The following is a 12,694-nucleotide window of genomic DNA, read 5'->3' as shown; positions in this document are numbered from 1 at the left end:
GTTGGCCTGCCTATGTCCCAGCTCAGCTCCTAACAGTGAAAGGCTAGGGAAGCAGAATGATGGATCTAGAGTCCTAAGGTATGGGTTCAAATCCAGCTCTGCCACTTTCTAGCTGTATGACCTCAGACAAGTTCCTTGGTTTCCTTGGGCTTTAGTTTCCTCATATGTCAAATGAAGAGCCTGGGCCCCTGGGCCAGATAAACTCAGAGGTTCCTTCTAGCTCTAAATCTGTGATCAAATGATAAGCCCATTCCAGATTCCAGAAGGAGATGTGAATGGGAGAGGGGAGGGACTGTAGCATGTGGAACACCCCCTTTCTCCACCTGTCCCCCACAGTGTAGCTCGATGGCACAGCAGATAGAGTGCAAACCCTGGAGAGTCAGGAAGAGCCAAATTCAAATCTGTCCCTAAACAGAAGCCATGTGACCCTGGGCAAGTCACTTAATGATCTCAGTTTGCCTCCATTTCCTCATCTGTAAAATGGAGATAATAACATTTCCTACCTCTCAGGCTCATTGTGAAGATCAAATGAGAGAATAGTCATAAAGTTCTTGGCCCAAGTGCCTGTCACATAGTAGCTATTTAATAAATGCTCGTTTCTTCCTTCTTTCCCACAGGGCTACCTTTGACCAGGATATCTCTGGAGCCAGCACATCTGGCTTAGGGGACTGTACTGGTGAGTGCTTGAGGGTTAGGGAGGGGGCCTGACCTAACCCAATCTGGCAACATCTCCCGAGGAAGGGAAACTTTATGTGCCTCCCTCTAACTCCCCCCAGCCCCGCCCCAGCACCTCACCCTATACGTATCCAAACCCAGGTGTAAGAAGGGGAGATCCTGGCCCGTTCCCATCATGCTCTGTGCTGCCCGTGTCTAGCCAAGCTTGTTGGGGCATTGAGGTTCTCAGGGATAGGAGATGGACATAGAGGGAGTCAGATGCTGAGGGAAAATGAGGGAAAAGAGATACTAAGAGAGTCTAAAGAGTCAAAATTGTTGATTGCCAAGGACCATAGGGAGGGCACACTGATGTTGAAACAAGCTAAGACAGACAAGGAAAGGCAGTGGGTTGGGAGCTTCCCTTTTCCCCGTTCCCATCAGCCCCAGACCCTGGAATTTCACTTCTTGGGCCAGAAGGAAGGTAGGAGGGCTGGTGCCGTCTGCTTGGGTCTTAGCCCTCCCACCCTTGCTTGCCTCCCACGTCTGTGCCAGGTCTCCTTCGGGAAAGCTTCATGGAGGAGCGGGCTGGCCTCGTGTCTGTGAACCTGCTGGTCACTTCTTCAGTGGCTGCCTTTGTCATTGGGGCCGTGGTCTCAGGCTTCAGTGTCTGCTGGTTCGTGGGGCACCGAGACCGGCGGGAGTTGGCCCGCCGCAAGGACAAGGAGGCGATCCTGGCCCATGGTGGGGAGGGCCAGGTGGTGAGCGTGAGCCGCCTGGGTGAGCGGCGTGGGGGGCCCGGGCCTCGGGCTGGGCCCCCTGAGACCCTGCTGGCCCCCCTCATGCAGAATGGTTGGCCCCAAGCAGCCTTGCTGCAGGCTGGCCAGCACGAACTTGCCTCAGGCCTCCTGCCCACCCCAGAGCAGACCCCGCTGCAGCAGAAGCGCTGCCCCAGCGGACTGCAGCGGCGTGGCTGGGAGCAGAGTCAAGGAGTCCTCCACACTGTCCTCCGGGAGCCCTCTGGAAATGCCCCGTCCCTTGGTGCTGCCTCCTCCTCTTCCTCTTCCATCATCCTGCTGCACCCTGGTGGTGGCGGGCATGGGCCAGACCCAGAGGCAGGTGGCGATGTGCGTTTCCTGCCCTCAGCAATGGCCGGGGGCCGGGACCAAGTGGGTGGGATGGCCCCTTCCCAAGCCAGGCCGGGCCGGGCCTCTTACGTCGAATTTCCTATCACACCCCATGCCAGCCCTGATCGGCGGCGGGTAGTTTCAGCACCTACGGGCCACCTGGACCCAGCCACTGACAGCCTCTCCCGGCCCTGGAGCCCCCCTACGGGGAGCCTGACAAGGAGCGGGCCAGCTGCCCCGGCGCTGCGGCGTACTCACACCTTCAACAGTGGCAGCGGCAGCGGTGAAGGCCGCCCAGGGGAGCCCCACCACAGCCGCCGCCCCCGCCCACTCACAGACTTTGCCCGCTTGCTCCCCTACGGGCCTGAGAGGACTGCACCCCCTGTGCAGTAAAGAGTTGGGGGACACAGCCCATCGATGCCCCTCAGTATCCTCCTGGCCTCCACTTCCCTGGCAAGGGGACCCAGGCACAGTGCCCGCCAGCTCGGGCACAGGAAAAGCTGGCCAGGCCAAAGAAGGCCCCCAGGCCCTCATTAAAGCAACAGCCAGCCCTGGTCCTCCTCAGAGCAGGGCGCTCATGGGGAGTTGGGGTTCCTTCTCACGCCGGCCCTCTGCGTCACCCCCAGGGAGCCACACAAGAAGCACAAGAGCGTTGATCCCTTCCCTTGGGGGTTGGAAGAAGCTGTGCTGGTCTGGGGTAGGAAGGATTTGGAGTCAGAGGATGGGGGTTCGAATCCCCGCTCTGCCTCTGACGAGCTTTGTGACTGTGGGCAAGTCATCTAACCTCTTTGGGCCTAAGGGTCCTTGTCTGTAAAATGAGGGACTAGATTGAACTAGGTGGTGTCTTAAGGTCCCTTCCAGCTCTCAATCCTATGATCCCTATGATTGGAGACTGGCCTATAATTTCTTATTTGCCATTCTCCTGATTGTTTTTCTTTTTCTTTTCTTTTTCTTTTTAATGAATTGCACAATCTCGGGCTCAGTGGGACAGGCCAAGGAATTGCCCCCTGTCAAGGGGCTGTGGCCTGGACAGAGCCTCCCCTCCCTTGCTCCTGGATATTCCTCCCCCACCAGGTGTCCCCTTTGGCCAGGGGTCCTATGAGTTGGGTGTGCATGTGCGTGTGCGTGTGCGTGTGCGTGTGTGTGTGTGTGTGTGTGTGTACGTGTGTGGGGGTTGCTGGGTAGGTATATGTGTGTGTGAGTGTGTGCATGCCCGTGTCCATTTTGGAGGGAGGGGACAGTGAGAGAGGGCATGTCTGTCGACCGGGGCTGTGCTGCTGGTTTGTTGTGATCGTGAGTCTGTCTCAGATGAGGGGGCATAGATACAAGCTGGTGGGAGCCATCTGTGTGATGAGCTGGCTGGGGACAGAGCCTGAGGAAGCATGTAGCTATCTACAGGAAGTCGATGTTTAACATGGCTCAGACGGGCAAGGGATCCCACCCCATCAGGGATGAGGGTGGTGTGTCTGCCAGCACCGGGAGGAGCTTGGGTCTTCACCTGTCTGATTGCAGCCCAGCCGCCTCCTCCTCCCCTCATCCCTCACTCTGGGCCCCAGAAACTGTAGCCACCACTGTCTAAAGGGCTCTGGTTTGGTGTGGCTCAGGGGAGGGGGCTCTGGGGGTCAGGGCCAGTAGCCATGTGCCCCTGTAAATAGGGCCCCAGGGTGGGGAGAGGGGTCCCCAACACCTCCCATCCTCTCGTGACCTGTGACCTTCCACCTTTGACCTGCAGGTCATGCATGCAACAGCTGTGCTCTGTATTAACTCTGGAATTAGCCCTCTCCCCCCCACCCCCAAATAAAACTCTGTTTACAACACCCACTGCTTGGGCCCTCTCTTTGGCTCTCATCCGCCTGACTGGCCGATGTGGTGGATCCCAGGACTGTGGATATGTGGCTGGGGGCCCACACTGGAAAGGAGCTGTGAGTCAGGGGCCCTGGATTCACCGTCTGTGTGACCTTGGACAAGTCACCTCTGAGCTTCCGTTTCCTCACCTGTGAAAAGGGGAGAATAATGCTCATGCTACCTACCTCACAAGGTGGTTATAAGGAAATCAGTTCAAAGTTGATAAAATGCTATAGAAATGTAAACTATTTTTATTATCATTATTTTACCACAGCAGCAGTGGTTTAAGGGCATTTAGTGCCTGTGCCCTAGGGCACTGCTGCTCAGCCACATGGGTTATATTCTGGGGTATCTGGAAGGGTGGATGGAGCCAGAGGTGGGAGGGCCTTTACATCATGGAATATCCCAGCTGGGAGGGACTTTCTGTGACAGGGTGTTAGACCTAGGAGGAGCCTTAAAACAGAATGTCAGATCTGAGAGGCCTTCAATCTCCTGGCATTTAAAATCCTTCCAAACCTGGCTCCCACTCACCTTTCCTCATGGTCCAGTCAATCTTGTGAGGGGCTTCCTCCCAAATGAAGTTCCATCTCCCCTCTCTGGGTCTTTCTTCACACAGTCCCCCACACCCCGCATGTCTTCCCTCTTTACTGCAGCCTCTTAGGGTCCCTAGGTTTTCCTTCAAATCTCAGCTCAAATGCCATTTCCTCCAGGAGACCTCTTAGTCCTCTCCCCCAGCAGCTAATGCCTCCCCTCCACCCCCAAATGACCTTGGATTGATTTTGTATACATTTCATTGGTTCCATAGATTTACAGCTGGAAGGAACCTTCGAGGTCAATGGTCAAAACCTTTCATTTTATAGATTAGGAAACTGAGGCCCAGAGAAATGAAATGACCTGTCCAAGGTCACACATGCAGTAAGCATCAGCAGTGGGATTTGAACCCAGTTTCTCTGACTCCAGAGCCAACATTCTTTTTTTTTTTTTTTGTATTGGTAGAAGAAGTTCCTCACTGGGACTTTCTTAACACCAATGAAATCACATCCGCTCAAAAGATATTTTGTATATATTTACTTTGTATTTATTTATATGTATATATGTTGTACATGTTGTCTTCTATAGAGTGTAAGCCCCTTGAGGGCAGGGACTGTTACCTTTTTGTCTGCATATGGTAGGCACTCAATAAACACTGGTGGACTGATTGAACATGGGATGTCAGAGCTGGAAAGGTCCTTGGTACATAGAATGTCCCAGCCAGAGGGGACCTGGGAATATGGAGCGTCAGAGAAGGAACTTTTCTTCTTATAATTTTGTGTGTGTGAGAGGCAATTGGGGTTAAGTGACTTGCCCAGGGTCACACAGCTAGTAAGTGTCAAGTGCTGAGGCTGGATTTGAACTCAGGTCCTCCTGATTCCAGGGCCAGTGCTCTATCCACTGCACCGCCTAGCTGCCCCAGAAAAGGAACTTTTGAACAAATAGTAAAGTCAGGGCTGGCAGGAGCCTCCTTCGCCATCAGCTCCAACTCCATTTCACAAACGGGGAAACTGAGTCCCAGGGAGGGCAAATCAGAGTCACACAGAGATACAGCAGAACTGGGACTAGACCGAAGGTCTTCTGATACTCTCATTCTCTTTGAAATACAACGGGCTGCCTTTATCTGTGTGTCTGTGACTGTTAGGGGCTGCTAGGTGGCACAGTGAGATAGAACACTGGGCTTGGAATCAGGAAGACTCGTCTTCATGAGTTCGAATCCAGCCTCAGACACTTCTTAGCTGTGCGATCTTGGGCAAGTCACTTAACCCTGTCTGCCTCATTTTCCTCAAAGCATTCCAGGGTGTATGTGTCTGTCTCTCAATGTTTCCATGTCCATGTGTATATATGTGTATATGAGATTGAAGAAGGGCATGGTTCTGATGCTCTGGGAACTGGGTATCATTATTACTCAGTTCATTTGAAGAGAGGGCTGGGTTGAACCAAGTCATTCCTGTGTGATGATCAGAGATAAGGCACAGAATTGTAACAGAGAACACAGAGATTAACCACAGGCTTCCTCCCGCATTTTCCTGCTCTGTAAACTAGTGTCTTGTCTTCCACCCTCCTTTTTCTTCTCAACAGCATAGGAGGATCATCTAATCAAAAATGTCAAATATTTGGACATTGAGTCCAAACATCCTCATTTTACAAATGAGGAAACTGAGTCCCGGAAGAAAGAAAGTGACTTGTTCAAGGACACATAGTGAGTCAATAGTAGAACAAGGTATCCTGACTCCTAGGCTGGAGTTGTTTACACTGTGTCTCATCATCTGTCTGATGGCTCAGACCAGGGAGTGAGGCCGGGGGAGGGGGGGTGCAGGGGGGAAGAGGGTTGGAGTGGGCAGGTAAGAATGTGGGTAAATAGATAACTGGCCAGAAGGGCAGGCCCATCTCCCTCTCCAGCAATGGAGATCAGGAAGCAGCAATTTCTCTGCCACCAGTAGCTCGGGCCCCCATGGCAATGATGAAACCCCATGGCACAGAGTCCAAAGTAAAGAACAGGAAAGAACCCTGCACCCAAAGCCTTGACCCAGGCTCTACTTCTGGTTTATATTCTGATTTGTAACTTTTCAAGACATTTCCCTCACCTACCAAATGAGGTTGGGCAAGATGAGCTCTGAGCCCCACCCCCAAGACGTTCTTGATTCTGAGTCCTCCAAACACTGACGTTCTCTGCTCTGAGGGCTTTCTCCCTCTGCCCCCTCCCCCAGCTCTGACATTCTCCTTTCGCAGAGTAGTCTCTGTTCCAAGCCCCATCCTCTCCTCCTACCCCAGCTCTAGGTTCTAAGAACCTCCTTTGCCCTGATAGTCTGTATTCTAAGGTCCCCATCAGCTGAAGTTCTATGTTCCATGGACCCTTGCATTGCTAATGTTCTGGGGTCCTCTCTTCCACCACCACCCTCCATTTTTCTTTCCCCTGGAACCAGAAACTTGGATTCATACCCTTGCAGAGGATGGGAGAAAAGGGCATGTGAGCTTAAAACTAGGGACGAGATCTAGAAAATAAATCTTGATGGTTAGCCCCAAGGGAGACACCTATTCTGGGAAGTCTCCTCCCCTCCCTCTCTCCCCTCCCCAACTGGGCAGTGATTTTGCAAGCAACCGAAGAGGCCCTGAACTGGAACGTGCCAGGGTGGGTAGGGATTCTACAGGAGTGTCCTTTTCCTGTCTCCTGCTCCACCCACCTTTGCATAAAGTCTCTACCCCAGGAAGGCTCCAGAAAGAGGAGCCAGGGAGTAGTAGCTGAACAGACAGACACCATGTCCTTCTCTAACTCAGAGCCTGGCCAAAGGTAAGGACACAGGGGCACACGGAAGGATAAACACACAGAGCACTAACAAAATGCAGTGGCACACACAAATATAGAGGCAGATAGGCACACACACACACACACACACACACACACACACACACGCCCTGATACACTCAAGAGAAACCAGGATTGGGAGAGGAGGGAGGGACCCAAATGAGGGTAGAAGTGGGAGGGGGACCTTAATCAGGAAAGGTGGGAATGGGGACAAGGGAGCAAGATAAGGGGAAGAAGAGAGTTTCTGGGTCCCATCAGGCTTCTTAAGGAGACAGTAAGGGACAGAGCCATTCCCTGGTGCCACTCTCTAGACCAGGGTTTCTTAAATTTTTTCGACTAGCAGCCCCTTTGAGCCTGAGAAATTTTTATGCCACCCTGGGTATAAAAGGTATATAAAATAGGTATACATAACTTTTTACTGCTGTCAAATTTTTCGTGACCCCCACATTCAGTTACATGACCCACAGTTTAAGAAGCTGGGCTCTAGATGATATGGCTTAGATACTCACTAGATCATTGACTTTAAGCAAATCACTTCCCCTCTTTGGGCCTCGGTTTCCCCTAATGTAAAACTGTAGGGATTGGATTAGTCTCCTTCAGCTCTGATGCTGTGAATTCTAAGAGCTCTGAGCAGGTTAAGGAGGGTAGCAGTGGGGGCAGCTAGGTGGCACAGTGGATAGAGCACCGGCCCTGGAGTCAGGAGTACCTGAGTTCAAATCTGGCCTCAGACACTTAACACTTACTAGCTGTGTAACCCTGGGCAAGTCACTTAACCCCAATTGCCTCACTAAAAAAAAAAAAAAAAAAGGTAGCTGGGAGGGATTCCTGGAGAAAGCAGTGCTTCAGGTAGAATATGGCCAAGGGAGAAAGGAGAGGACTCAGGGGAGGGGGAGAGGGGGGGCATTCTGACTGAAGGAAACAGAGTGTGAGCAAAGTTACTAAGGACAATGGTAAGAAGCATGACATCCCCCTCCAAATTATGTTGGGGTAGGGGGAGTAGAAGCAACTTGGACCAGGGAGACAATGTGTAACACTGAACCTGGGGAGGGCCTTTTGAAGATTCTCACAGGAGAGCTCTCTCTTGAACAGAATCATTGTTCAAATTCAATATATTCATAGAGGGTCAGAACTGTAAAGGGCTTTACAAAATACCATGTCACAGTTGGACAGGGCCTCGGAATGTTAGAACACAGAACATGGGATGTCAGAAGCAGTATTCTCTATTGGAATGATCTCTTGATTTGGAATCAGAGGACTTCCATCCCAGTGCCCACCTCTGCCACTAACTGGCTTTTGGTCTTAAGCAAGTCACTCCCCTCCCCTCCTGGGTTCTGTTTCTTCATACGGAAAGGGAGGGGTTGCTTCAGGTGCTTTCTACGGTCCCTTCTAACTCTAAATCCTGTGATGCTTTGGAAGGAACCTTAGAACATACACTGTAAATGGAAGCTGGAAAGGTAAAGTGTTTCCAGGTTTGAGGGGGGAGAGGGATTTGAGTGTCAGATTTTTGAGCAGAAGAGTAACGGTGATGAGATCTTTCAGAAGGAAGAGAATTGGGGAAGGTGTGAAGGGTTGATTGGAAGGGGAGACAGTGGAGATGGGAAAAAATATTAGAAAGCTATTGCTAGGGCAGCTAGGTGGCGCAGTGGATAGAGCGCCGGCCCTGGATTCAGGAGGACCTGAGTTCAAATCCAACCTCAGACACTTGACACTTAACTAGCTGTGTGACCCCAATTGCATCACCACAAAAAAAAAAAAAAAGAAAGCTATTGCTAAAGTTCTTTGAACTATATGGAAACTCATGATCAGCTGGTTCACTCTCATGCCATATCCCTCCTCTGAGGTCCAGAGAATTTAAGTGATTTGAACAAGATTGCACTGATCCATCTCTTTGTGTCCACAGCCTGGCTGCCTGTGGCGTGGGTAGCTCTCTACCTATGCAGCTGCTGCTATTTCTTCTGCTGTTCCCATCTCTTGGGCAAGGGGTTCCTGAGTGCCCCAGGGCCTGCAACTGTACCTTGCCACTCGATAGCACATCAGCCACCTGTGGTCCCCTGGACAGCTTCCCCAAGGGCCTTCCTGTGGGCACTACTTACATTTCTGTAGAATATACCAACCTCTCACAGCTCTCAAGTGATGCCCTCAGGGGCCTCCCTAATCTCCAGGAATTGCACCTGGCTGGCAATAGGATTGGCAGCTTGAGCTCTGGGCTCCTGACATCCACACCCACCCTGGAGGTGCTGGACCTGACAGGTAACGCCTTGTCTGAGCTACCCAGTGGACTCTTCAGAAACTCAGAAGCCCTCCACTCCTTGGTGCTGAAAGGAAACAGACTAGAGACTCTCAAGGTGGACTGGTTGGAGGGTCTGGTGACCTTGAGCTGGCTGGATGTGTCTGCAAACCAGCTCCAGAGGCTGCCCCCAGATCTGCTCCTCAACCTTACCACCCTGAAGACCCTGGACCTGTCTGATAACATGTTGCTGGAGCTGCCCCCCAGTCTGCTGAAGGGCCTCCCCCACCTGGAAAGGCTTCACCTGCAGGGCAACCAGCTCCAGACTTTGACTGAGGGCACTTTTTCTGCTAACCCATGCCTGGGTTACCTTTTCCTTCAGGGAAACAGGCTCAACAACCTGCCTTCCAGCATCTTCAGCTCCCTGCATGAGCTGGCTATGCTTGACCTGTCCAACAACTCACTGGTGCAGGTCCCCAATGGGCTGTTGGATAAGGCGGGGCAGATGAAGGATGGCTTTGATCTCTCAGAGAATCCTTGGCAATGCGATGAGAAGCTATGTGGCCTCTACCACTGGCTTTTGAACAACCAGGACAGAATGTTCTTCAAGAATAACACCCTCTGTGACAGCCCCAAAGACCAAGCAGGCCAGAGGCTACTGGAAGTGGCTAAGAAAAAAGTCTGTCCCAATCAATAGGTCCTTTAGGACACAACACAGGGCTCTCCCTTCTCAGCTTTGCTCTAAGCACACACCCCTTACACACTCAGCAGCCTGAACTCACACCCCACCACCAGCCCCAGGCAAAGCTTTACCAAAAGTTCTCATCCCCACAGTTCCCAGGCCCTTGGACCTGACAGACCCACAGTCTCCCCTTCCCCCAAAGCTTCCTTCATTCTCCTCTATCCTGAATGACAAATATTCCATCAATATTGATTGAGCAGGACAGCTAGATGGCGCAGTGGATAGAGCACCGGCCCTGGAGTCAGAAGTACCTGAGTTCAAATCCAGCCTCAGACACTTAACACTTACTAGCTGTGTGACCCTGGGCAAGTCAATTAACCCCAATTGCCTCACTAAAAAAAAAAAAAAATTGATTGAGCGTCTCTTGCTTGGCACTCCAAAATCATACCCCAGTCAGCAGGATTGCCCTACTCTTCCATTTTCATTGGTGATGTAAGCTCTCATAGGAAATTAATCAAATAAGAATCCAGAGATAAAGGGAGATTGTTGAGAGATGGTCCTTACTCATTTGATCGGACTCTTAAGGAAATGATGTCTCCATGGAAACATTCACTCACCTTTTTTTAGGCATTAGGAGTTATGTAGGAGACTTTCAGAGAGGCGGGTTTCTGTGCAATTAGATTGTGAGATCCTGGAAGCCAAGGACTTTTGCCTCTTTTTGTATCCCCCAGCACTTAGCTTGCTGCCTGGCATATATAGTGGGCACTTAATAAATGCTTACCAACCTCCTAACAGAAGTGTTCTAAAGTAAAACGAGCCACCTTGAATGTTGGAGTATTCATTCCATCATAGGAGATCTGGTGGGTGCTCAATGACCATTTCCCTAATTGGGTTCCTGTCTTTTAGTCCCTCCCCTCTCCAGTCTATCCACCATACACACAGATGCTGAATTAATCTTCCCAAAGTATACTTCTGACACCATCACTCTCCTGCTCAAAAGCCTTTAGTGGCTCCTCCTTACTCATATGCTAATAAACAGTATCTGGAAGCCTGGCATTCAGCGTCCTCCACCCAAGGCACCTTTCCAGGCTGATTTCACATGTCTTTAGGCATTTTAAATTCAGCCAAGCTAGCATGCTAGCTTTCCCCCAAATTCCAGTATCCATCTTCCATTCCTGTGCCTTCACAAAGGTTATCCCTGGTCTGGCATGTACTCCCTCCTCTCCTCCAACTCTGGGAATCTGCTGGGCTCAACTGAAGTGCTGCCTCCCCTTTCATATTAGTGGTTGTTTTCTATCACCTCAAATTCTCTTGTATTTACTTATCTGTGTACTGTCAGATTCGCCCAATAGAATGTAACCTTCTTGAGGGCAAGCATGATTTTCTTTTTTTTTTTTTTTCTCTTTGTAGTACCAGTACCTAGCACATAGTGGGGTCTTAACAAATGTTTGTTGACTAATTGGAGGAATGTTGTAAAGGGAATTCTTCTTCTGGTACAAATTGGGCAAGATGAACCCTGAAGTCACTTCTAGTTCTGAGATTCTAGGAAAATTGAGATGATTTTCCCTCTTCTGTTGGGCCAGTGGATTTTAGCTGGAATCTGGATCTTGGAGTACATTTAAATGAAGTAGAGCTGTGACTTTAAAAAAGAAAATTGCTCTGGCTTATATAGCCATTAAATAAATATTTTAAAGTTTCTGTGCCACTTGGGAATACGCTTCAACCAACATGTATGCCCCAAAACAAGCTTACTCCAGGCTCTTCAGAATCTGTGTGTTCATAGCCATTCCAAACTATGGCATATAAACCCCCACCCATGTGTTTACTCTTACTAGCCAGACAGAGGAAGCAATTAATTCAACTCAAAGGCATTAGATAAAATAGCAGTGAGAAAAGTCGCAATAGAATGGTTCTCCCATAAGCCTAGGGCACACTCTCTTACAAATGCACATACCATTAAGGAGGTAAACAAACTCATACTCTTGGAATGCATGTGACCAGAATGCACACGTGGATGGGCATGCACATGGGAAACATGCGGCCAGGAAACTTGTGCATCTAACACTACATAGAGCAATAGGTAGAGAGCAGGACTTTGAACTCTACTAGATCTGGGTTAGATATGCATTCAAACCCTGCTTCTGACACTGTCTTGGGTGGGGGGGAGAGAAGTAATAAAAATTTAACACCCCTTTCAATGCTTTAAATAGCATTGAGATGGGAAGGGGGGCAGCTAGGTGGCACAATGGATAAAGCACTGGCCCTGGATTCAGGAAGACTTGAGTTCAAATCCAAACTCAGACACTTGACACTTACTAGCTGTGTGACCCTGGGCAAGTCCTTTAACCCTCATTGCCCCACAATAAAATAAAATAAATAGCATGGGGGGAGGAACACTTCAGGGTCAATGATACAGTCATATTGCTCCTCTTATCCCTGATTCCCATTCTCCATTAGGCAAATTGTTGGCTTCATTGGGCATATTAAAGATGGTATGTAGTCTCTGACAGTCCATGCTTCTTACTAGTCTCACATGTCTGATGCTTGATGATACTTCACTGGTCTTGCCATGTCCACAGGTCACTACCAAGCATGGCTCCTCTGAGCATGAGATTCTCTCTGCTTCTAGATTCAGCTAGAGTCCTCAGTCAAGGCATCATCCCTTTCTTCATAGAGGAATAGTGGGTTCTGCCTCTTCTTTTGTTGTTTTTTTGTTGTTGTTTTTTTTTTTGTTGTTGTTGTTTTGTTTTGTTTTTGCAGGGCAGTGAGGGTTAAGTGACTTGCCCAGGGTCACACAGCTAGTAAGTATTAAGTGTCTGAGGCCA

General features: G+C 50.0%; 2 protein-coding genes across 5 annotated transcripts in view; both read left to right on the top strand.

The window, feature by feature from the left end:
• Window positions 1-3,595, top strand: part of SEMA6B (semaphorin 6B) — a 48,292-nt gene extending 44,697 nt beyond the window's left edge. For all 4 annotated transcript variants that reach the window (XM_043968499.1, XM_043968486.1, XM_043968492.1 and 1 more), the window contains 2 exons: window positions 618-676; window positions 1,207-3,595. In XM_043968499.1, coding sequence (XP_043824434.1) covers window positions 618-676; window positions 1,207-2,171 — 1,024 coding nt within the window. In that variant the 3' untranslated portion in view covers window positions 2,172-3,595. The remainder of the gene's footprint in view (window positions 1-617; window positions 677-1,206) is intronic.
• A 3,198-nt stretch (window positions 3,596-6,793) lies between these two features.
• Window positions 6,794-12,378, top strand: LRG1 (leucine rich alpha-2-glycoprotein 1). The gene is made up of 2 exons (XM_043989044.1): window positions 6,794-6,945; window positions 8,861-12,378. Exons 1-2 carry the CDS (start codon window positions 6,914-6,916, stop codon window positions 9,882-9,884), a joined length of 1,056 nt encoding a protein of 351 aa, XP_043844979.1. The 5' UTR covers window positions 6,794-6,913; the 3' UTR covers window positions 9,885-12,378.
• The last annotated feature ends 316 nt before the right edge of the window (window positions 12,379-12,694 follow it).

This window comes from Dromiciops gliroides, chromosome 1 (genome assembly GCF_019393635.1).
Source record: "Dromiciops gliroides isolate mDroGli1 chromosome 1, mDroGli1.pri, whole genome shotgun sequence".
Taxonomy (NCBI): domain Eukaryota; kingdom Metazoa; phylum Chordata; class Mammalia; order Microbiotheria; family Microbiotheriidae; genus Dromiciops; species Dromiciops gliroides.
This window is presented reverse-complemented; position numbering and strand designations above follow the sequence as displayed.

What these genes read in the sequence shown, in the direction of transcription:
- LRG1 (XM_043989044.1), top strand. Translation starts at nt 6,914, where the DNA reads ATGTCCTTCTCTAACTCAGAGCCTGGCCAAAG. An exon ending in AACTCAGAGCCTGGCCAAAG is followed by an intron (nt 6,946 to 8,860) that starts GTAAGGACACAG and finishes TTGTGTCCACAG; the next exon opens with CCTGGCTGCCTGTGGCGTGG.